The sequence below is a fragment of the Lethenteron reissneri genome, chromosome 55 (genome assembly GCF_015708825.2).
Source record: "Lethenteron reissneri isolate LAM-NWPU_2019-01 chromosome 55, ASM1570882v1, whole genome shotgun sequence".
NCBI lineage: Eukaryota > Metazoa > Chordata > Hyperoartia > Petromyzontiformes > Petromyzontidae > Lethenteron > Lethenteron reissneri.
In genome coordinates this window covers 13,011,177-13,035,971 of record NC_083833.1, presented here as the reverse complement: position 1 = coordinate 13,035,971, position 24,795 = coordinate 13,011,177, and the positions used below count along the sequence as shown (strand labels likewise).

General features: G+C 43.4%; 1 protein-coding gene across 1 annotated transcript in view; it reads left to right on the top strand.

Moving 5' to 3' along the window:
- Positions 1-24,310, top strand: part of LOC133356791 (LIM domain-containing protein A-like) — a 59,285-nt gene extending 34,975 nt beyond the window's left edge. The window contains exons 2-3 of the mRNA XM_061574477.1: positions 16,514-16,678; positions 23,423-24,310. Of these exons, the coding sequence (XP_061430461.1) occupies positions 16,514-16,678; positions 23,423-23,703 (446 nt within the window). The 3' untranslated portion in view covers positions 23,704-24,310. The remainder of the gene's footprint in view (positions 1-16,513; positions 16,679-23,422) is intronic.
- Positions 24,311-24,795: the final 485 nt, after the last annotated feature.

Genomic DNA, 24,795 nt, shown 5'->3' with positions numbered 1-24,795 from the left:
GGTTTGCGGAGTCCCGGTGTGGTTTCAGGAAAGGGCGGAGATGTAGAGAATTCCAACAAGACCTAGATCTCTGCTTTATTGACCTGGTCAAGGCCTATGATACCATTAGTAGGCCTGGGCTCTGGGTTGTTCTTCATGCTTTCGGAGTCCCTGACTCTCTGTTGACAATAATTAAGGACCTTCATGATAGTGGACAAGCCCTGGTAAAATTACGTGGCTTGGAGTTGGAGCCATTTCCTGTTCACCTTGAGGTGCAACAAGGTTCTCCTCTGGCTCCCACATGATTTGACATCTATTTCGACCACGTAGTTTATGAAGCCTTAGATGGCTGTACCTGAGGAATTTCCATCTGGTACAGATACAATGGGATGTAATTCAAAGGGATCAATGGCTGGGTGCGGTCAAGGGATGGCTCCCTATTGGTAAATCATGTTATGTATGCTGATGATCTGATGATTGCTGCTCACTCAGAGGAGTTGGAGGAGTTTCTGTTGAACCTAGAGCTAGCCACTAAGAGGTTTGGCCTTACCATCAGCCCCACCAAAACTAAGCACCTGCCTGGGTATTTTGTGCCATCAGACACTCCACCCTCACAACTCCCAATTGGTGATGGGGCAGTTGTGGAGAGATTGGAGAGTTTTCCATACCTGGGCAGTATGCTCAAACCGGCTCAGGTTTGACACCAGAGGTCTCACTCCGAATCATTCAAGCGGCATTATATTTTCGTTGGATGCGTAATGCTGCGTGGAAGCTACCTGGTCTTTTGCTCCACACAAAGCTTTGGGTCTTTTCGGCCATGGTCATGCCCCCCCCCCCGTCTGTATGTTTGCGGAACGTGGACCCCCCTAATGGAACATCTTCGCCGGTTAGAAACATTTTGTCTGGCCTGCCTATGATACATCCTGGGTTTAACCAGGCTGGATTGTGTGAGGAGCTCACAAATCCTTGAAAGATCTGGACAAAATCCCATCGGTGAGCTCCTCGGGCAGGCAAGGCTGCGTTGGCTGGTTCATATAGCCCGCATGCCCAGCCACCGCATGCCTAAAAAGCTTTTGTTCAGCCAGATAGAGGGGGCTAAACGGGTGCGGCACAGGCTAGAGAAGATATGGAGTGATGTGGTACAAGAGGTAGTGGAACTGAGTGGATATTGGCCTCTGTGGAAGAGGCTAGTGAAGGACGCATCTGGGCAGTTGGAGGCAGTCACCCTCCAGCAACAACGGAGGGCAAAGGAGCAATGCTCACAACAACAAGTGGAGCGCCGGGTGGCTAAAGCACAGCAAGTTGGCACAGTAGGGGGCACATGTTTTGCATCGGCCAGTCATCTCAGTTAGTCAACTCATGGCACCTGGGTCTGTCCCATGACCTTCTGCCAGCGCGTGTTCGACACTTTACGTGGCCTTAACCTGCTTATAGCCTGGCACGAGCCCCGTGGTGACGTCACTGCCACTAAGTGGCGAATGGCGGTTGTTGTTGTCTGTGGGGAGCGGTAGTGTAGTGGTTAGCCCGCTGCGCTAAAAACCTGGCAACCCGAGTTCGATTCCTGCTCATGGCCAACATCAGTGACTATTATTTAGTACCGGTCCTGGGCCTCCCCTAGGTCGACTCAGCTTCACATGAGTACCTGTAGCAGTGTGTAAACATCGCCACTGGGAAGGCAAATACAGCCGGGCTTGGTGCTGGCCACCTTACTCTCTTGTGGCGTGCCGACATTTATAGGTGCTACTCGGAAACAGGACTGACCCGAACAGTCTCTAAAGGTTATGGGGGAGTCTTTGTCTTTTGTTTTCAAAGTCGTAGGATACTGGTGATTGCAGTGTGCTGCTGTCTTGGCTACTGGAGTTTGATTCCCAGCCATGCACTCCAGAGATTGGTATGAAGTTGCGAGATTCATAGCACAGTGCAAGAATCACTGTCAACTCTCCTATAACCTTTGGCAACATTTTACCTGCTCAGGCAAAAATGTATCTCTTCTCAGCATAAACCGATTTTAAATGTGCCTTCATTTCCACCATGAAATGCATCGTAGCAGTTTTAACGTCTATCATCTTCATCCAAGTCGATGCGTACAACACAAGGCTGTGAAGGGCACGTTATCGGAAACAAGAACAAATAGGGGGCAGAGTGTGCTTACTGGGCCGTGATTTATCAATGGCCAAAATGAACCAGGGTTTCTGTTTTTTAGTAGCAACGACCAAGTGTAGGTAAACATTGCATATTCGCACGTAAACTATTCACAAATCCAGATTTGTATTGCATGGATTCGTGGACACGGAAAGGGCGGAGTGAGGCAGCGAGATGCGTTCGAGATGTGGATTTGGTGCACAGAGTGAGCTGGACAAAGAAAAGGCAAATTAATAAATCTAGAATGATAGTGAAGCAAGAACGATAGTGGAAATTATCAGAAGAAGAACGAAGACTAAATTGGAAGCACTGGACGAGGGCATGGGTTCGTGAAAAATTATGCCAAAGAAGGAAGAGCAGAAGGGAAAGGAAGGGGGGAGCAAGTCGGAGGATGGGGATGCCAGAGGAGCCGAAGGAAATGAAGAGGAGGACAGAGAAGAGAGAGGGATGAAGAAGCCACATCCCTGATGTGAAGGCAGAGCACCACACGAGAAGATGTCCATTTGTTCACATTTTATTTAAACATGCTACGGAAGTATCAGTTTGTGTTTAAAGTAATGAATGCTTAAGCATCTCAAGACACTGCGAGGCAAGAAAATGGACAGCACATTCTCACAAAATAAATGGTGGTACAAACAAAAAACAAACGACCCAGGCTGAGGGATTGAGCAATGGCGCGACCCCACGTCCAAGCCGTCTCGGGCAGCATGACGTTCGTCGATCAGCAGGCCACGTGTCGTCTGGGTAGTGTGGAAGAGGAGGCCAAAATACACTCTAGAGGGTCTCTCTAGAGCCTCCTCTAGTGCACGCTCTTCTGTGAGCAGTGGCAAGAGCAATTTCAGGGTTGCACCTTTACCTTACATCTGGACTTAAATAAGCAGTGGAGACCAACAATGGAAGTGAATTTTAAATATTTGGGGCAGCAGAGGATGAGTATATACTTGAAAATGTATTTACAAGTAAATTTATTTATATTCTTTGGGTCTTTCGGTAAAGTCACGTAGATAGAAAAAATAATAACAATAATATTAAATGAAAATAAAGTTAATGAAAAATTATGAAAAATATCACGACGTTTTTATCGCAACACAAGCAATCATCATCAGGAGAAAAAAAGAGGGGGAAAGCTGCTGAGGCAGGCTGTTTTGAAGGAAAACCGCTTGGTTGGTTCGATTAAAGATGTCGAATCAGTAATGATATTGTTTTCCTTGAAACCATCTGCTGCTAGACCACCCAGATTGTATGCCTTACCAAAAATCAATTAAAAAGGTACACCACTTCGTCCTATCGTCTCCACCATTGACTCACCTACCTACAAACTGGCCCGATTTCTGTCTGAGACTTTACAACCATTCACTGGTAAGACCACCTCAGCTGTACTTAACTCAGCTCACTTGGTATCGTTAATTAAGGACATCTCACTATCTCCAGGTGATTTGCTGGTCAGTTTCGATGTAGTGTCTTTGTTTACCAAAGTTCCTGTGCCTGGCATCATTGTAATCATTGAAGATTTGGTCCAACAAGGACTGAATGCTGAAGTACCGGCCCCGGTTAGACACTGCCTCTCGACCACTTACTTCACCTGGAATGGAACATTCTACAAACAAGTTGAAGGTGCCCTAATGGGTTTTCCCTTATCTCCAGTTGTAGCCAATGTATTCATGGAAAATTTTGAGACAGATGCCATCCAGGCATCCACTCTACGTCCGTCCTTTTGGAAGAGGGACGTAGATTACACGTTCGTCATCTGGCCGCATGGCCGACCAGCTCTAGGCCAATTCCTCAACCACATCAATTCCATACACCCAGCCATCAAATTCACCATGGAGGTGGAAAAGGATGGCAAGTTACCATTCTTGGATGTTTTAATCGAAAAGAGACCATATGGCTCAATGGGACACTCTACAGGAAAGCCACCCATATGGATGCCTAACTAAAACCTGACTCCCACCACCATCCATCCCAGAAGAATTCCCTCATGAAAACTCGACACCATAGAGCTCGATGTATTTCTGACCATCACCACCTCGCCAGTGAACTGGAACACGTACACCAAGCCCTCAAGATGAATGGATATTCAGACTACACAATCCGTAAAGCTATCACCCCAACTGTTGGGAAAGAACCAACTGAGGACCCAATCAAAACCATCACCTTGCCATACATAGCAGGGGTCACAAAAAAGATTTCCAAAATCATTACCAAACAAGATCCAGGTTTGATTTAACACCATACATAAAATTCGTGATCTGATCCCATCTGTGAAGGATGTGATCCCTGACATGCAATACCCCGGCGTCTACAAACTAAGTTGTGTCTGCGGCAGTAGATAGATTGGGGAAACTAAGCGACGTCTCAGACCGTGTTCGTGAACAAAAGGCAGATCTGAAACACGGTAGGACCAATACCTCGGCCGCGGCTGATCATTGTTTTAATGCGGTGGGCTCACGAAATTGATTTCTCCAAGATGAAGGTACTCTGCAAATCCACTGGCTATCAGCAAAGATTTATTCATGAAGCCATCCAGATATTTCGACACAGACACAGACACAATGTCAACCGAGAAGATGGGCACAAACTGAGCAATCATTGGAAGGACGTTATTAACCAGTTTAAGTCATAACTGGCTGTGATGTTTCTATCCTACCTTCCGATGTTGGCAGTTGTTTTCGAACAGGTTAAATGTCTCACACTTAAACAGCCACCGTTGCTCGTGTCCTCGATGTGACGGTGGCGCTGGGATCTTACATTGACATGCTAATCTTTCCGATCTTACATTTACATGCAAATTTCTCACTTTAACATCACTAGCCCCGCCCACTTCGTTTATGACCCTTGGGCTAGACCCATTTCAAACCTTAAAAACAGCCTGCCTCAGCAGCTTTCCCCCTCTTTTCTTCTCCTGATGATAATTGCTTGTGTTGTGATCGAAACGTCGTGATATTTTGTATTATTTTTCATTCACTTTATTTTAATTATTTTATTGTTATTATTTTTTCTATCTATGTGACTTTACCGAAAGACCCAAAGAATATGAATTCCTGCAGTCACAAAAGCTTTAAGTCAAGATTTAATTAATTTAATTCTTGCTTCAAGAACGAATATACATTCATCGTTGTTATTATGTGTAGCTGTAATCAGTTGTAGCCTTGAGGAGTCTCTGTGCCTGCATGGAGAAAAATGCATTTCACTATGTAATGCAGTAATTTGTCAAATATTCCTCCTATTCATGGAGATATCCTCTGGCATTTGTGGCAATAGATGAGGTTTGTCTCTATTCATTCCAGCACTGCAATGTGATGTTTTCTTTGCAGATAAAGTCCAGAGATGGGTTTAGTGCCACAGCATTGCTTTGTCTTGGCACTGTGGCCAGGCTGTCGCTGCTTCACTTTCACGCTGTGCTCAGAGCTCAACCCTGCGTCGCTGTGCCTCCCTTCTCTCTGAGAAGTCCTCTGCGTGCATGTTTGTGCTAACGTGGAAATCGGCAGCATCATGGCACAACGGGCACACCGTTGTGTCACAGATTCATTCGTGAAATTTACCTCTAGAATTCTCACATTGCATGCTGGCTTCCTTCATCCTGCTGTGTGCTTTTCTTTATTCTCACAATTTCATTCATCATCCATCATTTAACTGAATAAATGTTTTACTGGGATGCATTATTTATTTTGTGGGTAATAATTAATGACATCTGGGTAACGGTCTTAGCTGGTGATGTAATGATTCACAGATTGATATCGATTCTTACCATTACTATGCATGCAAGGAATTCTGCATGTAAAAATATTAATGGTTAAAAATATCAGTGCACAATACCAGCTGTGAATATGTTTCAGAAATGTGATCGTTGACAAAATAAATGAAGCAAAAACTGAGAAGTGCATCGCTAGAAGGGACAATGGCCGATGGTCAAGAGCACTGATGGAGTGGTAGTCGAGGGACAATGTGTACGAGGGGATGTATACTGGGGAGATGGAGCAATACAATCTGCTCGTTTGCAGGTGCTGGGTGGATTTTTGCATTGTAGGATCGTGAGTGATGGTAACATGTGGAGGACTTTATCCAATAGTGGATTCATCATGTATGATGATAATAACGAACTCGACTAAAAGAAGTTCATTGCAAAAAGGGTCTCATGCACGGAGGGGTAAGGAGTGACTTGACTGTCACATTTCATTGGCAGGTCTAGTTTGCATTCTCACTCTCTTACTTTTGTACTTCTATGCGAATGACAGCAGAACAAATCACTATTCTGTTATCAAAACGCTGCTACCATTAGAACCCACACATCCTGGCAAGGAGAAGCGGCTTCTCAATGAGCCAGCACGCCCTTTTCGTAGTCCTGAGATTCATCTTCATGCAGCAAGCGTACATGTTCAGGCCACACACATTCTCCGTGTCTGTCACTATTTGTTTTACTCGATGTGTTCGTGTCTCTCTTTTTCTGGTAGATAGATCTTCCTCCACCGTCTGCACAGGGCCCACGTAGTTTTACAAAGCAAAACAAGTCATAGAATGTTTGAGTGAAACCGTATATTATGGGGTACATTTTGTAGAAAATTTTTACTTGGACATTTTTTTATGAGACAAAAAAGTCATAGGCAGACAAGAAGCAGATTGTCTTGAGTCAAGATTTATATAGGGGCATGTAGTTGACAGCGCACGTGGCTGATAGGAGGGCCGTCCAGATTAGGGAGGCAGCAGGGAACAAGGAGCAACTGAGCAAAGGTTGACTGGGAGTTCCCACAGAATGCCTCGGTTTGCCGGAGCGGAGATTACATGAGGAGGAGGAGTAGAGTGAGGTGAGAATGGAGCGGTCCAGCCTGCCACGGTCTTGGTAAAGGCAGCGAGCATATACGTGGGATCATAGCAGTGCAGCACAGCATCAAATTTGCCAAACTACCCTCTGCTGCCCACAACATAGCCCCGCAGCCTTTAAAACATGTTATGCATGCAGTTCACACATCAAACCACCAAGCTAAATCCCACTTTGTTTCTAATATCTGAAGAGATGTTTGCATGCTGAGTGATGTGGTCAGATATTGGAATATTCCTACTGGTGGTAAAATGCTAAAACTCAGCAAGGCACAGGGAGGATCTTCACTACTTTTTTGAGTCGGAGGTCACACTTGTGTGACCTCTCTTTGTGGGTAATAGCAATTAGGGATCCAGTGCACAAAATATACAAATGCATCTGATTTCGTTCCAACATTTAGATGTGACAGTAAAAACGTAGTGCAGTTTTAAAATGAAGGTGAACTGTTCATGTATGAGATTTGCTTTTGACTAAATCACGCTGAATGTGCCTGATCGCATTGGATCTCAAAAGCTCAGCAGGTTGTGCCTGGGTAGCGCCTGATTTGGTGACCAACTACATACCAGGAGGATTGAATTTTTCCATCCTATCTTTTGAGTGTTGTCCCCTCGTGTATGTAGGGTTTTTCCACGTACTCCACTTTTCCTCCCACAAGCCAAACCACTCATTCAGATGATTGGTCAAATATCCGATTGCAGGGCTCTCCAGACGACGACTCTTGATACACCTCAAGACGTTTCTCAATAGATGACTATTGACGAATGTGTTGAGTTTTCTTGAGACTCGAGTGAACTTCCCCAAGGAATGAATTGACGTCATTACATTGTATGCAATCTGCCAAAGTGGAGCAGTGAATCGTGGTTAGGCCAGATGTCATACTGATTGGACTCAAAATCGGAAGATTGTAGATTCAAATCCGGGTCGGAAAGCAGCACTACTTCCTTCATGTTGGCTAAACAGCAGGACATGCACTGTGATGGTTCTCTGCAGGGACTGGCTTCTGCCATAAGAATCTGTGATTTCCACCACTGGTTCAGGGCTGCCAACAGAAATAAGCATCCTCCGTTTAAACATTGGAACACTTTTACTTTGACCGTTTTTACTGATACGCACGCACCATGTAAGAAGATACAAGCCAACCTGGAAATGTACTGTACACTGGGGTGCTGGATGCCGAGTAAACAGCCTTGGAAGGTTTTCTGGTGTGTCTCGAGTTGAGTTGTGTACCTAAAATCAATTGCCATTTCCAATGTTTCACCAAAAGACTTTCAACAGCTTATTGGTGGAGTTCCCTGGGGATGATTTACGTAAAATGCAGCTGCTGTTGGATTTCGGTTTATGTAACACAATTTGTATTTAGAAAGCATCTGCATATGGCTGGTCCCACGGTGCCCTACTTGGCTATGTGCATAATGTTCGGAGCATGTGTTCCCATTACCCTGGCTGCCCGTGGGACCCTGTGATTCAATTTGAGTTGTTGGTCTCCCAACTCCAGGTTCACCGTGGATTCCTTCGTGACATTTCCTAAAATTCAGACTGGCCCGCTTCCAGCGACTATTGATCAGGTGTCGGATCTGACAGTAACCTCGTGCTATTACAGAGGTTCACAGAGGTGGCACCCCCAGATTTAGTTACACCTTAAGTGATTCAGCTAAAATCAATGCCAGACAGAACATTCAAAGCTAATTTAAAATAAGCATTCTCTGCGCTATGTTTGTAAGCTCTCGTTGACAAGTTTTGTATTTAGCTGATAAAGATGACTGTGTACATCTGTTTACCAATAGCTAGCACTCTAGCGGTGGATAGTTCCTGCCACAATATATATTTTTTGGAAAGTTCCTACTCAAATGTCAGCTGTGCACGTCAGGGCGAGCAAATGTGTCGTGGAACAAGCGTGCAGACATCGCCCGTCACAGCGCAGCACTTGGAGTGCAATGCACGACCTGCCACTGCGGACATTGCAGCAGCAATAAGATATAATGGGAATTCTCATAAACTATCATGTTGGCCAGCGGCTGTGTGGTCTGTAATATAAAAACACATGCAGAGGCAACCGGGAGACGCGCAGGTCACGGCGCTCAGTTGGTAGCACTCAACACTTGTACCTGAATCTGGGTTCCAGCCACCCGTGATAGAATTGAGTTCTCAGGTTTAGCAAGTTAATAACAATAATAAATACAACTTATAACATGCACATATTTCCTGATTTAGGTGAAACTTATTAAAAACAATATTCTACATCAGTGTAAAAACTCATTGTACGTTATTTTAAGCATTGTGGGTAATACATTAAATAAGTTAATATTAATTCTTCTGTCTTTTGGTTGAATGTGCGAGTAGAAAATGGGTAAAAGGTCCAGAGCCAGTGCTTGGAAACCATCACTAGAATTACAATAATTACCGAGCAATGTTGAAGCTGTCGGCATAGCTGAGAGCTGAATTCAGCAGTCACTATATATCTACAGTCTCAAGGGTGCCTAGCACGGTCCTTCATATTGTCTTGCAACTAGAAATATTAACCCTATAAGCAGGTCAGATATAAAAATAAATTACATCTGACCTGGAACGTAATATTGTGATGAAAGTGAAGTGTAAGTACTGCATACATAGTTCAAAGTTCACCGCTTCTACAGTAAAACAGTTCAATGTTGGAGTCCCTATCTATTGGACAAATGACAGCATCATTTCAGATCACACTAAATTGCCTTGGGTGGCAGTAATGAGATGGGGAAAGAGTTCCAGACACAATTGCATCTCAGAGGAAATAAGTTTTTAGTAAATGTGGGTGCCAAGGTATGGAGGCAGATTTTGTGACATGATTAATTTCAATGACAGCAGAAAGACATTTTCTTACAAAATTACAGTTTGCTCTGAGCACATGGCGCTGCTGAAATTTTAGATAAAATCTCAATTATCAAGGTTTACTTGGCAGAAAAATTGTTACATTGGGAATTGAAGAGACATGTATCCATTTCCAATCGGCACTTGTTTAAATATGTGGGTAGTGGTGGCGCAGTAGACGGCTCACTGTGCGACCATCCAGGCAAACAGTTCAATTCCTCAGCGGCAAGTGGTATCTGAACCTGCTCTGGGTCTTCCCGAGGTCAACCACCTCTGAAACAAGCACATCTTGAGTCGGCCGAGCCTCATGGCCATACCCACCCCCCGTGTAAAATACCAGTCTTATAGGACCTTTATTAATTGAAAATGTATAATTCGCTTAGTTCCATTAAAATTTCCATAACTCAAGGTGGCCGGTTGGCTCAGAGGTCAGAGCACTGAACTGGCATAGCTGAGCTCCTGAGTTTGAAGCTAGGCAGCCACCCGTGACTAAACCGGGTTATCTCGTGCTGTGTGATCATTGTCTTCACCCGGTCGATTAAAGTGATTTCAGAAGTATGTCTGTGCAATATTCTGTGGACTGTTCTCTAACATGTGGTGATGCAGTGTTCTGCCAGATTTTTGAGTAGATTCTGCGTCTTACTACTGATGCTGGATACAAAGTATTGAAGGATTGAGACAACCGAGAGGTAGTTTTCTATCAAAAGCTAAATGTGGCGCATCCAGCATTGAATGGTTTTAAAAAAAAATTAAATACTTTTTTAAAACACGCTTTAATGAAATGTACTGTCCGAGCTGCCCCTCCCCTTGCCCCCTTCCCCCATCGTCCCTCCCCTCCTTCCACATCCCCCGCCCCTCGGCATGGCTCCCCGAGGCTTGCCGTGACGTAAGGGACCGTGGTGATTTACAGGCAACGTGAGTTGAGCGTCGACAATTAGAGCCGTAAAAAGATGGTTTAAAAATACATATTTTTTATTTTCAATTATAGAATATTGTATTGTCGTCAGTATGACATAAGTATACCAAGTTTGCAGTCGATACGACATTGGGAAGACGGTTGAAATTGAGTTACAAGATTTGAGGATACGACACCAGTCGGGAATGAGTTAAATAAAAGCGTGTAAAATGTAAAAAAAATGTATTTTATTTTTGTAATGATAGAATATAGTATTGTCATCAGTATGACATACCTATACCAAGTTTGCATTGAGAAGTGGGTGAAAATTGAGTTAGAAGATTTTTTGAAGATACGACAACAGACGGAGTGAGTTAAATAAAAGCGTGTAAAATGTAAAAAAAAAATGTATATTTTATTTTTTTAATGATAGAATATAGTATTGTCATCAGTATGACATACCTATACCAAGTTTGCATTGGGAAGTGGGTACAAATTGAGTTAGAAGATTTTTTGAGGATACGACAACAGACGGAGTGAGTTAAATATAAGCGTGTAATAATAAAATACAAATCAGCTTCTTCCAGCATTGTTTTAGCCATGGTTCAGTGGTTTAGTGATTTGGTGCTTTGAGTGGCAGATTTGTGCCAGAAAAGGTGCCACATGTGTAATCAAAATTAACTTGACTTTACTCTATTTGATCGATTTGGCGTGGAAATACTCAACTGTTAATGGAAACCCAATAAGTAACTGGACACCTAATGATAGCCACAATTTTACACTGCACACACCGACACGTGTTTGCATAGTTTTCTATATTTAACATTGTTACTCATTCACAACGTAACAGCCACCTTACTCTGTTGCAGGTCTTTCTTGGTTAGAGAGAAGCATGTCATGGCATTGGGCTCTTGCCTGGTGTGACATCAAAGCTATTGATAGCTCGATTCATTAATTAATATATTGAGCAAAACAGGGCTCCTAGATTTGAAGTTTTCGTGACTGCAAGGATCTATACTTTTTGTTTTTTTCGGTAAAGTCACGTAGGTAAAAAACTAAATAAATTAAAATGAAAACAACTAAATTAGATCACGACGTTTTGGGCACAACACAAGCGTCCGTCGTGATTTAATTTCACTGTGCTCCTGCCGATTCTGTGCCGCCACATTCTCTCGGAGCCAGCTTGCCCACTCTACCATAGCCGGCAGCATTAAATACTTGCCACCCCGCCTTTCGTTTGTACGTCAGTGGAAGCCTCATACTGCATGCACAGGGCTCCAACAGCTGTCAGTTTGGTTGTAGTTCGTTGACTGCAGACTTGGCAGGTGGACAACGCTACGGGTGTCATTCCTGCCGTACCATTTTGTATGAATACCTCCCATGCTGTACAGTGATGATATTGTGCAGGTTATTGTACCATCACATACAGTTCTATGAGGATGCTGCCATAGTGGTGTGATGGTTAGCATAACTGGGATTGCAACCCAGAGGTTGCCAGTTGGAATCAATGTTCTGGAGCAACCATTCAAACAATGGTGCAGGTTTCTCAAATCAACCCACCGCCGTCCAAGCAGCGGTATACATGGGTGCATTTGCGATTTTCATCTGCTTATTTTCATGGTTTGTATATCTTACTGCGCAGGCTCTACTGACAAGTGTGCATTTGAAACGTGTGAACTGCTCACGAGTTTACTTCTGGCAGCCAACTCTGTGCCATCACCATGTGATACTTTGTCACATTGTGATGGCTATGCCTATTCATAGCTATAGCAGCTTCAAATATACAAGCCGTGGATCGTGTCATTTCCACGTCAATAGAAGGTGAGCTCAAGATATGTCGAAAAGAGGATATATTGTCGCACAGACAGAGATGTGTATGTGGCAGAAGGATTCAATGCGTCTGTGGGAGCCCTGAGCCAACGCTGCTGTAGGCCCTGGGGTCAAATCTAGGCAGTGTTCGCAGCCAAATTTTCGCCGAATCTGCTTTATGATCACAGCAGTGTGCTTTTTAAACCAGCAACGCCTCGACGAGTTTAAATACATTTTCAGAAGGAGCTTGTATTTTTTATGTTTGGTCAATCGCTGCTAAATAAGTGTTTGGAGAAAATCACAGGTGCAGGGTATCACGCTTCAAAGTTCACACGGGCCGGTGGGAAAACCACTTCTCATACGCTACCTGGCCCCCTCGCTATTTGACGTGACCTTTTGGTTTTCCACTAAATTAGGCCGAACAGCTTTCGTAACTAAAGTGAATAAATACTTAATTTGAATGTGGCGGAACACAATGTACAATTGAGAAGTAAGGGGCTACCAGATGTGTGGTAACTAATGGAGCAGCTTGCAATGCAAGGTGTTCCAGAGTTGTTGCTTGGCTAGATGAGAGGCAATGCTGGCAAGGAGTTCCAGAAGGACTTTGCTTCATCATTTCACTGGCATTGTCCAAACATCACGATGCTTAAATATTACCTAGAAATTATTGTGGGAGTCTTTAGACTCAGCAAGGCTACCCTGGCTAAACATTAGTCATCCACTAACTGCTTCGTTGTTTCCTACATTAACATTAGTTTAGTTGTTTCTTACATTAACATTAGTTGTTTCCTACATTAGCTGCCCTGCCCATGCTGCTGACACACTTGGGCTACGCCCATCTCTAAACCTTTATACACAGTTTGCCTTTAGAGGCTAACCTCCTTTTTTATTATAATTATTCCACGCTTTTATTTCATTCACTCTGTTGTCGTTGTTGTCGTATCCTCAAATCTTGTAACTAAATTTTAACCCACTTCCCAATGTGGTATCGACTGCAAACTTGGTATACTTATGTCATACTGATGACAATACTATATTCTATGATAAAAAATAAAAATTATAATTTTTAAACTATATTTTTACTACACGCTTATTTAACTCACTCTGTCTGTTGTTGTATCCTCAAATCTTGTAACAAAATTTTAACCCACTTCCCAATGTGGCATCGACTGCAAAGTTGGTATACTTATGTCATACTGATAACAATACTATATTTTGTCATTAAAAATTAAAAAATAAATTGTTTTACATTCTTTATTATATGTTATGTTTCGGCTTGGGTCTAATTGTCCACGCTCAACTGACGTTGGCTGTAATTGGCCACGGCCCCTGACGTTGTGGCAAGCCTCGGGGCCACTTCCTGGAGTCGTGGAGTTCTGCCATTACTCGTACGGTACTTTTCATTAAAGCGTGTTTAAAAAAAAAGTATTTTTAAATATTACTTATTCCTGATGACGACCACTTGTGTTGTGATCGAAACTTCGTGGTTTTTGTTTTTATTTTATGTTATTCAGGTTCGAATCAGGCTACAGTCTACATTATAGACTGCCAGTAGACTCACCCAGCTTAATAACCAGGCTACAGTCTACATGAGTGATTTTTTTAATTCACTTTATTTTTTATTATTATTATTTTTCTATTTACGTGACTTCACCGAAATAACCAAATAACAATAATACGTAATTTTTACTTAGATATATAAAGTTAGAATATAATTATTATTCCACTCTTGCACACTGCGATATGTTCAGAAGCTAAGTGCCAATGTTGAGGTCTGCTCGCCCAAACGAGAGGGCTTTAGGAGAGAGTTTGAGTCGTTTTTCTCTTCCTCTGTTGAAAGAGCGCAGACTCCAGTGGATTACTGTTGGGTCCATGATTAATGGTGTTCTTCAATGTACACGTAGAGTAACATGGGTGTCTTCATCAATGTACATGTATAGTGACATGGATGTCTTCATCAATGTACATGTAGAGTAACATGGATGTCTTCATCAATGTACATGTAGAGTGACATGGATGTCATCAATGTACATGTAGAGTAACATGGGTGTCTTTATCAACGTACATGTAGAGTGACATGGATGTCATCAATGTACATGTAGAGTAACATGGGTGTCTTCATCAACGTACATGTAGAGTGACATGGATGTCATCAATGTACATGTAGAGTAACATGGATGTCATCAATGTACATGTAGAGTAACATGGATGTCTTCATCAATGTACATGTAGAGTAACATGGATGTCTTCATCAATGTACATGTAGAGTGACATGGATGTCTTCATCAATGTACATGTAGAGTAACATGGATGTCTTCATCAATATACATGTAGAGTAACATGGGTGTCTTCATCAATGTACATGTAGAGTGACATGGATGTCTTCATCAATGTACATGTAGAGTGACATGGATGTCTTCATAAATGTACATGTAGAGTAACATGGATGTCTTCATCAATGTACATGTAGAGTGACATGGATGTCTTCATCAATGTACATGTAGAGTGACATGGATGTCTTCATCAATGTACATGTAGAGTAACATGGATGTCTTCATCAATGTACATGTAGAGTAACATGGATGTCTTCATCAATGTACATGTAGAGTGACATGGATGTCTTCATCAATGTACATGTAGAGTAACATGGATGTCTTCATCAATGTACATGTAGAGTGACATGGATGTCTTCATCAATGTACATGTAGAGTAACATGGATGTCTTCATCAATGTACATGTAGAGTAACATGGATGTCTTCATCAATGTACATGTAGAGTGACATGGATGTCTTCATCAATGTACATGTAGAGTAACATGGATGTCTTCATCAATGTACATGTAGAGTGACATGGATGTCTTCATCAATGTACATGTAGAGTAACATGGATGTCTTCATCAATGTACATGTAGAGTGACATGGATGTCTTCATCAATGTACATGTAGAGTAACATGGATGTCTTCATCAATGTACATGTAGAGTAACATGGATGTCTTCATCAATGTACATGTAGAGTGACATGGATGTCTTCATCAATGTACATGTAGAGTAACATGGATGTCTTCATCAATGTACATGTAGAGTGACATGGATGTCTTCATCAATGTACATGTAGAGTAACATGGATGTCTTCATCAATGTACATGTAGAGTGACATGGATGTCTTCATCAATGTACATGTAGAGTGACATGGATGTCTTCATCAATGTACATGTAGAGTGACATGGATGTCTTCATCAATGTATATGTAGAGTGACATGGATGTCTTCATCAATGTACATGGATGTCTTCATCAATGTACATGTAGAGTGACATGGATGTCTTCATCAATGTACATGTAGAGTGACATGGATGTCTTCATCAATGTACATGTAGAGTGACATGGATGTCTTCATCAATGTACATGTAGAGTGACATGGATGTCATCATCAATGTACATGTAGAGTAACATGGGTGTCTTCATCAATGTACATGTAGAGTACATGGATGTCTTCATCAATGTACATGTAGAGTAACATGGATGTCTTCATCAATGTACATGTAGAGTAACATGGATGTCTTCATCAATGTACATGTAGAGTAACATGGATGTCTTCATCAATGTACATGTAGAGTAACATGGGTGTCTTCATCAATGTACATGTAGAGTAACATGGATTGTCTTCATCAATGTACATGTAGAGTGACATGGATGTCTTCATCAATGTACATGTAGAGTGACATGGATGTCTTCATCAATGTACATGTAGAGTAACATGGATGTCATCAATGTACATGTAGAGCAACATGGATGTCTTCTTCAATGTACATGTAGAGTGACATGGATGTCTTCATCAATGTACATGTAGAGTAACATGGGTGTCTTCATCAATGTACATGTAGAGTGACATGGATGTCTTCAATGTACATGTAGAGTAACATGGATGTCTTCAATAACATGTCATGGATGTCTTCAATGTACGTGTAGAGTGACATGGATGTCTTCATCAATGTACATGTAGAGTAATATGGATGTCTTCTTCCCCGGCAGTGAGAGTGGCAGGGGAGAGTGCCGCTGGGCACAGTCGGCGCGTGCACCGCAACCACCAAGCCAGCCACTCGGCGTCCCACCACTCGCACCCCCACGGGCATCGCGCCTCTCGGCCACAGCAACACCACTCGTCTCCCTGCGACAACGGCACGGGACACCCCACCGGTGAGAGGGCCCACCCTCCCACGCACGCACAGGGACAGAACGCAACGCGGCCAGCAACTAAGAGCACGGTCGCGTTTATAAGAATGTTATAAGGACGTGAGAGAAGGGACTAAGGGAGGGAATTCTAAAGTGGAGCAGTGCAAAGGTAGTGGCTGAAACCCAAATTTCACGCGATGGGTTTTTGTGCAGTCATTTATTTTATGTTTATGTACGTATGTGTATCTGTATGTGTGTCCGTATGTATGTGTGTCTTTTGTATGTATGTGTATATCTATGCATGTGTATGGAGAGCGGTAGTGTAGTGGTTAGCGCGCTTACGCTTAACCGGTCATGAGTCTCCCCTAGGTCGACTCAGCCTCAAATTAGTACCAGGTGTAGTGTGTAAACATCACCACTGGGGAGACAAAGGCGGCCGGGTGTGGTGTTGGCCATCCACCCCCTTATGTGTCGTGCTGGCTTTTAGAGGTGCTCGCTAACAGCACTTGCCCCAACAGTCTGGTCAGGCTATACAGGGGATCTTTGTCTTTGTATGTTTCTATAAAGTGCATGTATGTGTATGTATGTGTATCTGTATGTATGTGCGACAGCGATGTCCTCTGGCTCCCACATTATTTAACATCTTTTTCGACCACGTAGTTCGTGAAGCCTTTGATAGCTGTACCAGACGAATTTACATCTATTACAGATACAATGTGAGGCTGATTAATGCCCGGATGCGGTCAAGGGATGGCTCCCTATTGGTCAATCACGTTTTGTATACCGATGATCTGGTAATTGCCGCTCACTCAGAGGAGGAGTTGGAGGCGCTGCTGCTGAAACTGGAGCGTGCCACTAAGAGGTGGGGCCTTACCATCAGCACCACCAAAACTAAGCACCATCGGGCACTCCACTCCCACAACTCCCAATTGGTGATGGGGCAGTTGCAGAGAGAGTGGAGAGTTTCCCATACCTGGGCAGTGTGCTCATGACCGGCTCCGGTTTGACAGCAGAGGTCTCACTCAAAATCAGTTGAGCGGCACTATATTTTCGTCGGTTGCGTAACGCTGTGTGGAAGCTATTTGGTCTGTCGCTCCACAGGAAGCTTAAAGTTTTCTCGGCCACGGTCATTCCCTCCCTTCTCTATGCTTGAGAAACATGAACTCTCCCTAATGGAGCATCTTCGCCGATTGGAAACATTTAGGCTGGCCTGCCTACGATCCATCCTGGGTTTAACCAGGCTGGATTGTGTGAGGAGCTCACAAATCCTTGAAAGATCTGGGCAAAGTCCCATCGGTGAGCTCCTCCGGCAGGCAAGGCTGCATTGGCTGGGTCATGTAGCCCGCATGCCCAGTCACCGCATGCCTAAACAGCTTTTGTTCAGCAGGATAGAGGGGGCTAGACGGGCGCGGCACGGGCTGGAGAAGAGATGGAGTGATGTGGTACAGGAGGATGTGGAGTTGAGTGGACTTGCTGATGACTGGTACCAGCGGTGTAAAGATCGGCCTCTGTGGAGGAGGCTCGTGAAGGACGCTACTGGGCAGTTGGAGGCAATCGCCCTCCAACAACAACGGAGGGCGGAGGAGCGACGCTCACAACAATGAGCAGAGCGCCGGGTGGCTAAAGCACAGCAAGTTGGCACAGTAGGGGCCACAGGTGGTGCATCAGCCAGTCATCTCGGTAATCTCGGTCAGTCGACCCGTGGCACCTGCTGGGTCTGCCCCGTGACCTCCTGCCAGTGGGCGTTCGACACTTCACGTGGCCTCAAGGTGCACATAGCCTGGCACAAGCGTCATGGTGACGTCACCGCCACTTAGTGGCGAATGGCGGTTGTTGTTGTCTGTATGTCTGTATGTATGTATGTGTAAAAATGCATCTGGCCTGGCACAGGTGCCGTGGTGACATCACCGTCACTTTGTGGCAAATGGTTAGTATTGCTATTGATATGTATGTATGTGTATGTTCGTATGTTGAACTTCTTTTGCATCGTACGTAGCCAACCATGATAATCGGAGGTGCGGGGGAAGGATAACAAACTAAACACAAAAAGCAGTTAATTGATGCCCAAGCTGAGACCATCAGCTCACTCACTACACTTGAGAAAGTGGTTAATTCACTGAGGCTGTACGGTTTAAAACTCAGGAGGTCAGAGGTTATGGCTCTGTACTCAGAAAAGTGCAGTGGCTCCCATTGTCAGCTGCCAACTTAGGGTCATGCCAGTATTTATGGAGAAATCTGTAAAAAAGTAATAAAACAAAAACATTTATTCCACATAACCGTACGAAATGTTAAAACAAAGGAAATGTATATTCTTTGGGTCTTTCGGTAAAGCCATGTAGATAGAAAAATAATAAAAATATCACGACGTTTCGATCGCAACACAAGCAATCGTCATCAGGTGAAAAAATATATATATCATTAGACCCAAAGAATATTAATTCCTGCAGTCACGAAACCTTTAAGTCAAGATAGGAAATGTAAAAAGCAGAGAGCAAGACAGGTAATATACAGAGAGTGGGACCCACTTTAATGTGGCTGGAGTTATCAGCAAGTGTGAAAACCCACTCATATTCACGCTTGGTATTTTAGTTCCAAATGTGATTTGAATTGGTGCCACAATTCCAAATCCAGCACCTAAAATAGAGGGCATGCAGTCATGCTTTGAACAGGGTTTGCGCACACACTCCATGGTGTATGATTGTGTTGGGATCCTGGACAGGCACAGGCATTCTGGCAATCCAGAATGGATATGAAACACATTTTATGAAGAAATATTGGTGGACATTATTTGTGCAAATATATGTATTCTTATTAGACACATATACACACATATATACATAAAGGTGAGTGTGAACCGTGCTATGAACCCTGTGACCTATGAACCCTGCGAGTTCAATTTCTGGTGAAGACTAAAACAAAGTTTGGGGAGGTTGTCATCCTGCAGCGGATGGACAGTAATTGATTAAAAAAAGTGTGTCCACTGAAACGATCAAGGGGTGGTACCTATCTTTGTTGGTGGCCCTGTGGCAGAAGTAGTGGAGATTCTTCATTAAAATGACAAGACCAGTCTCTCCATAAAACAATAACTGTTGTGACTTGATTTTCAGAAAAGTGGTGCGAATTTTATTGTCTTTGGAGAAATGGTGGGCTAAGTCGACCGATGAGAGTGGTTTGTGCCCTCTTATACCATACATTCCGTTTACTTCTGAAGTTGCAATGTACAGATCATTAGTGTTGGTCTGATGCAGTAAATAGGATCTTTTAATGAAGCCCTTTGTGGTATGGGCACTGACTCCCAGGGTCATATCGGTGTGGTGAGTAACTCCACTTTTGATAGGGTGAGGAGAGGGGAGCAATTCCCACGTCAGTCTACCGTGGCACCCGACTAAATTAACAGTCGCTGAAGACCAATGTAGTTATCTCACATGGCACTGAGGTACTTTAAATAGTGAAAGGATTAAGTTTCACAGAAGCCCATTAATTTCTGTCAACAGTTTCCAAATACCATTGTGGAACTATATTCATGGGAGTGAGCCATTGTGTGTTTGTGCTTTAGTCTGAAATTCATATTTAAACGCTGCATATTACCTGCAGGTTGTAAAAATGGAAAACATGTTTTTTTTTATCTATAATAGTCGATGTCTTCCGCAGAGCAGAGCTAATAAAATGTAATGGTCTGTCACCTAGTTAAACAAAATGCATTCAATTTAATTCTAATGGAAAAAACTTGCAGATTTCAGAAAACAACAGTTTTAGCATTCGGCAATAATCTACAACTGCTTTTGACAACCTAAAGTGCAAAATAACGATTGCATAGTGCATGGCTTATAAACGCACACAAGATAACATGGCTGGTGAAACCAACCTCCTTTGTTCACCCACTGCTAATGCTGTCCAAGCCCCAACGATGTAAACACAGCCAGTGCAGCAATTGGCTTTGGTAGCGATTATAGATGAGGGAGGATCAACGTGAATCCTGGAATGGACATGATACCCATTCATTCTTTTGTCTTTGATTATTCCAAAAAATACCAGCAGCGGTTGAAAGTTTGAATGTCATCTTCATCATTATCATCAGCAGCAACCATGATCAATCCGATGCTAGAAGAAGACCTCCCGAAGCCATCACCACCCCTCACAGTCCCATATTGCAGCGCTCCACCCAGCACCTGCACACAAGTCAAGCTCATGGCTCCATCTCCACGGTGGACGTCCTCTCAGGAACATTCCCTGCTCAGCCACTCTTCTCTCCCACTGGCGATCGTGCCTTCTGGGAATGGGTCTAGGGATGGCGTTTAATGTTTTTGGCAGTCACTTGGGTCATTTAAGCTGAGTGTGTTTTCTATCGCTCGGTGTAAACCCATGCACACATCTCTCCATTCTTATTTCCTCACTTTTAAGCGTTTTATTCCGTATTCTTTGTCAATGTTCATGTTTCTGATCGAGATGTCAAAGCAGCTATAACACATTGATTAACACATTTTGTTTTTGCACACTTCCCATCTTTACATCGATATTAATTGAATTAACGTCCCCCAGCTGAGCCCGGCCATCACCAAAAAAACATGGAATGTTCCCCATTGGCTCAGGGCCACCACCAAACTGGAGGAGCAAGACTCCAATGCTTGAGCTGTGAGAATTATCCAAGTGATCCAGACATAAATCTGAATGTAGCTTTCTTCCCAGACATTACTGGTTGGCACTTCTGTTTCAGTGCAAAACGCCAGTAGAATGCCCACAAGCATGAAATGCCAATGGATGATAGGGTTCAATAATGGATCATCGTGTGTTTTGTTGTTGATGGATAGGGTCAAACCCAGGATAAACATTTGATTTAAGAAAAAACATGATCTTTACCTTTGAAAATACAAACATGTTACAACTCACCAAAAACATTGTCTGGTCTTGTAATAATACCCATCACTGCCTCACACCCCAATAATAATAAATAATGCGATTTACAAAGCACACAATATTTCACGGAAATAAATGACCACGACTCAGAGGTGTGGAGCCACTCGAAAGCCAGGCATGTCTCTTGAAAGTCGGTGTGGATTGAGTGGATAGGGATGATGGCCACGTTCCAGAATGAGGGGACTAGCGTGGATAAATAACGCCTAAGCGTATTCTTAGGTTTTTCGGTAAAGTCACGTAGGTAAAAAATAAAAATTAATAAAAGTAAAATAAAAATAAAAATAAAAAATCTATTAAAATTAAAATTAATGAAAGTAATTTTAATTTTGTACCTACGTGACTTTACCGAAAAAACCTAAGAATATGAATCCTTGCAGTCACGAAAGCTTCAAATCTAGAATTAACGCCTAAGCGGTCTCCATGTGTAGAGAGCAGGAACTCGGGAGTTGCGCTGCCGTTGTGGAGGAGGATGAGAGTTCCATTGTGAGCTGTAGCGCTGTGCGACAGCGGCGAGGAGAGATACGGGGGACAGCTGAGAGTAGAGGCCCGGTGGTGGTGCAGGCAGGAGAAGGGGGGACCTTGTAGCTGACCCTGCTGGCGATGGTGAAGGGAGGTGAAGGAATCTAACCGAGAGTGATCGGCACCAAGGACAATGATTGTAATTAGTTGCTAATTTATTCAAGAAAGATACACCTCAGTAAAAAGACTAAGTTTAACACCTGGACATGGCTGACACCAGCGGCAGATCACATTTGAACCTGTCCAAGGGCTGCCCTTCACCATCCTGCACTGCCCAACATGAAGTGAAGCAAGCACCAAGACTGCCTGCATGAGAGGAGGCCGTCGTCCAGCAATGGATTGACAGAGGGATATAAGTCATTATTAGGTAAAAATCTCATTCTTAATACCACCCGATTTTAAATGGCTTAGTGCTGCTCTGAGGAAGAGTTCAGAATTCTGCTATGGAGATTGAATAAAATATTCAGAATGGGGGTTTTAAGTCGCATGCCTCTTCATCATTCATAGGAAAATTGCATTAACGTCAGCCTGCCTTTATTACATTTCCACAAAAATATTTTTGTGAGAAAAAGTAACATCCAAGGTGTGTAACACTGCTTTTAATTAAATGATATGGTGTTATTCTGCAGATTGTCGATTCAAAGAATGCATTTGTAGTTTAAAATAAGAACAAACACATTGCAATTACCATTAGAAACATTTATGGGAGCATATATTTATTCCTTTTCACTCCTCACAAGGCTATGTGCACTCGTCCAATTCCTCACTGAATGTAATGATAAACTGAAAAATAGTCATTCCATTGCCTGCTGCATATAAATCACAAAAGGCTAACATTAACATCCGCATTACAATATTATAAATTAACTCTTGCAATGGTTTGATAAAAAATGAAGTTTGGTGGTCGGGTAGGTTTGTTGTAATCCTGTGCTTTGGAGCCAGGGTTTGTAGATGTGCAGATGCCATTGTGTGTGTGTGTGACTCACAACATGCAGGTCTGTGAGGTGGCCTCCTATGTCGGCTTCCTCGCTAGTTGCCTTCTGGAGCATTCTGAAAAAGATTCTTGAAATCCATTGAACCTCAACTGGCAATATAAAGGCCATGATTATACTACGACAATGTTTTTGTTTTACATGATATAACTACGGTGGTGCAGTGGTTGGTCGCAGTGTTTTGAGCCCGGTGATCTGAGTTCTAGACTAAGACTATGATTCAACTAAACATTTGGACAAAATTAACACTGCCTGCCCTCATCTAAATGACCTATCCACTGACAGTCACACTTTGACGCTTGTTCTGTCTGTCTCTGTCCCTTGCTCCATCCTGCCATGGCAGACAAGGGCCACCCCCTGGGTCCTGTGTTCCAAGAGCAGCCGGTGGACACGGAGTTTTTCGAGGAGCAGCCCGACAGGACCGTCACGCTGCACTGCTGCGCTCGAGCCAACCCGCCCGCCTCCTACAGGTGCCGTCACGGGGCAGCAGCGCGGCCTCACACACACAGCCATGCACGGCACGCGCACGGCGTGCACTACAACGTCAGCAGCTGCCGCTGCTGCTGCCATTCGGCACGAAGTGGTGACGTCAGCACAGAATTTGAGCCGGACTCTGCACTTTGAGGCAATGTGAAGTGTTTAAGGCTCTCCCGCAGGAGGTCATGGGGACAGACCCAGGTGCTATGGTTTGACTCAAGATGACTGGTAGAACCACCACCTGCACTTCCCATTGTGCGAGCTTACTATGTTTAGTTTTAGCTGCCTGGAACTCCGCTCGTTGTTGTGAGCCCCACCACTCTGTCCTCCATTATTGCTTGGGGTTAATTGCCTCCAAACTGCCCAGTAGCATCCTCCACGAGCCTCCTCTACAGAGGCCAACCCTGATGCTACTAATCAGTCATCTGCAATTTAATTCATTTACAAAGCCTCCCATAAACAAATCGGCCCGTTTTGTCTCGAGTCAGTGCCATGTCCATATCGCTCCCTCTGTCTGGCCAAAGAGAAGCTGCTTGGGCATGCGCACATAGAATGCATTGGCACATGTGGTGCATGTGAATTGATCAAGTGAGCAAAGATTGTACGTGTGCTCCACAAAAAAGTGCCAGTTAGGTGTGTGTGTGTGTTTAAAGCACATGGAAAACGTGGCATAGGGTTAACGCTGTCAAATGTAGAGCGTGAGCTTGAAATATTCCCGTCAATGAAAATAATGTTTCTTGTGTGACCTCACACACATGGGGAAAGAATGTATGGATGGAATATAATCATATTTGTTATCCTCAGATGATTTAATCTGCTATGCACTGTAGTGGATTATTCAAGGTGAAAACACGCATAAATCAAGTTATATTCTGGAGCTTCTTATAAAAATAAAATATGTTCTGTCTTTGGTCGACTGGACTTCTAGTCAAGCTCTTGATCGGTTTCAAACGTCTGGGTCTCAACAGCAATTAGGCCTAACAGCCTGGTAGCTTTACTGTGTCAGCACAATGTGTTTCAGCACTGTTCTGTAGCAACTTTGCAGCTCTCATCAATGTTCAGGGAATCTCTGTTGCAGCAAGCCTGCTTTTAACAGGAGGTGGCTATGGTCAGTAGATGTGTAAGTCACATGACTAGAATCAGCATGGAAGCCCATTTTACTGTATCACATTTCACCACCCATAGCACATGGAGACCAACTGTGATCATTAAGCAATCATTTTTTACGCAGCTAGGATA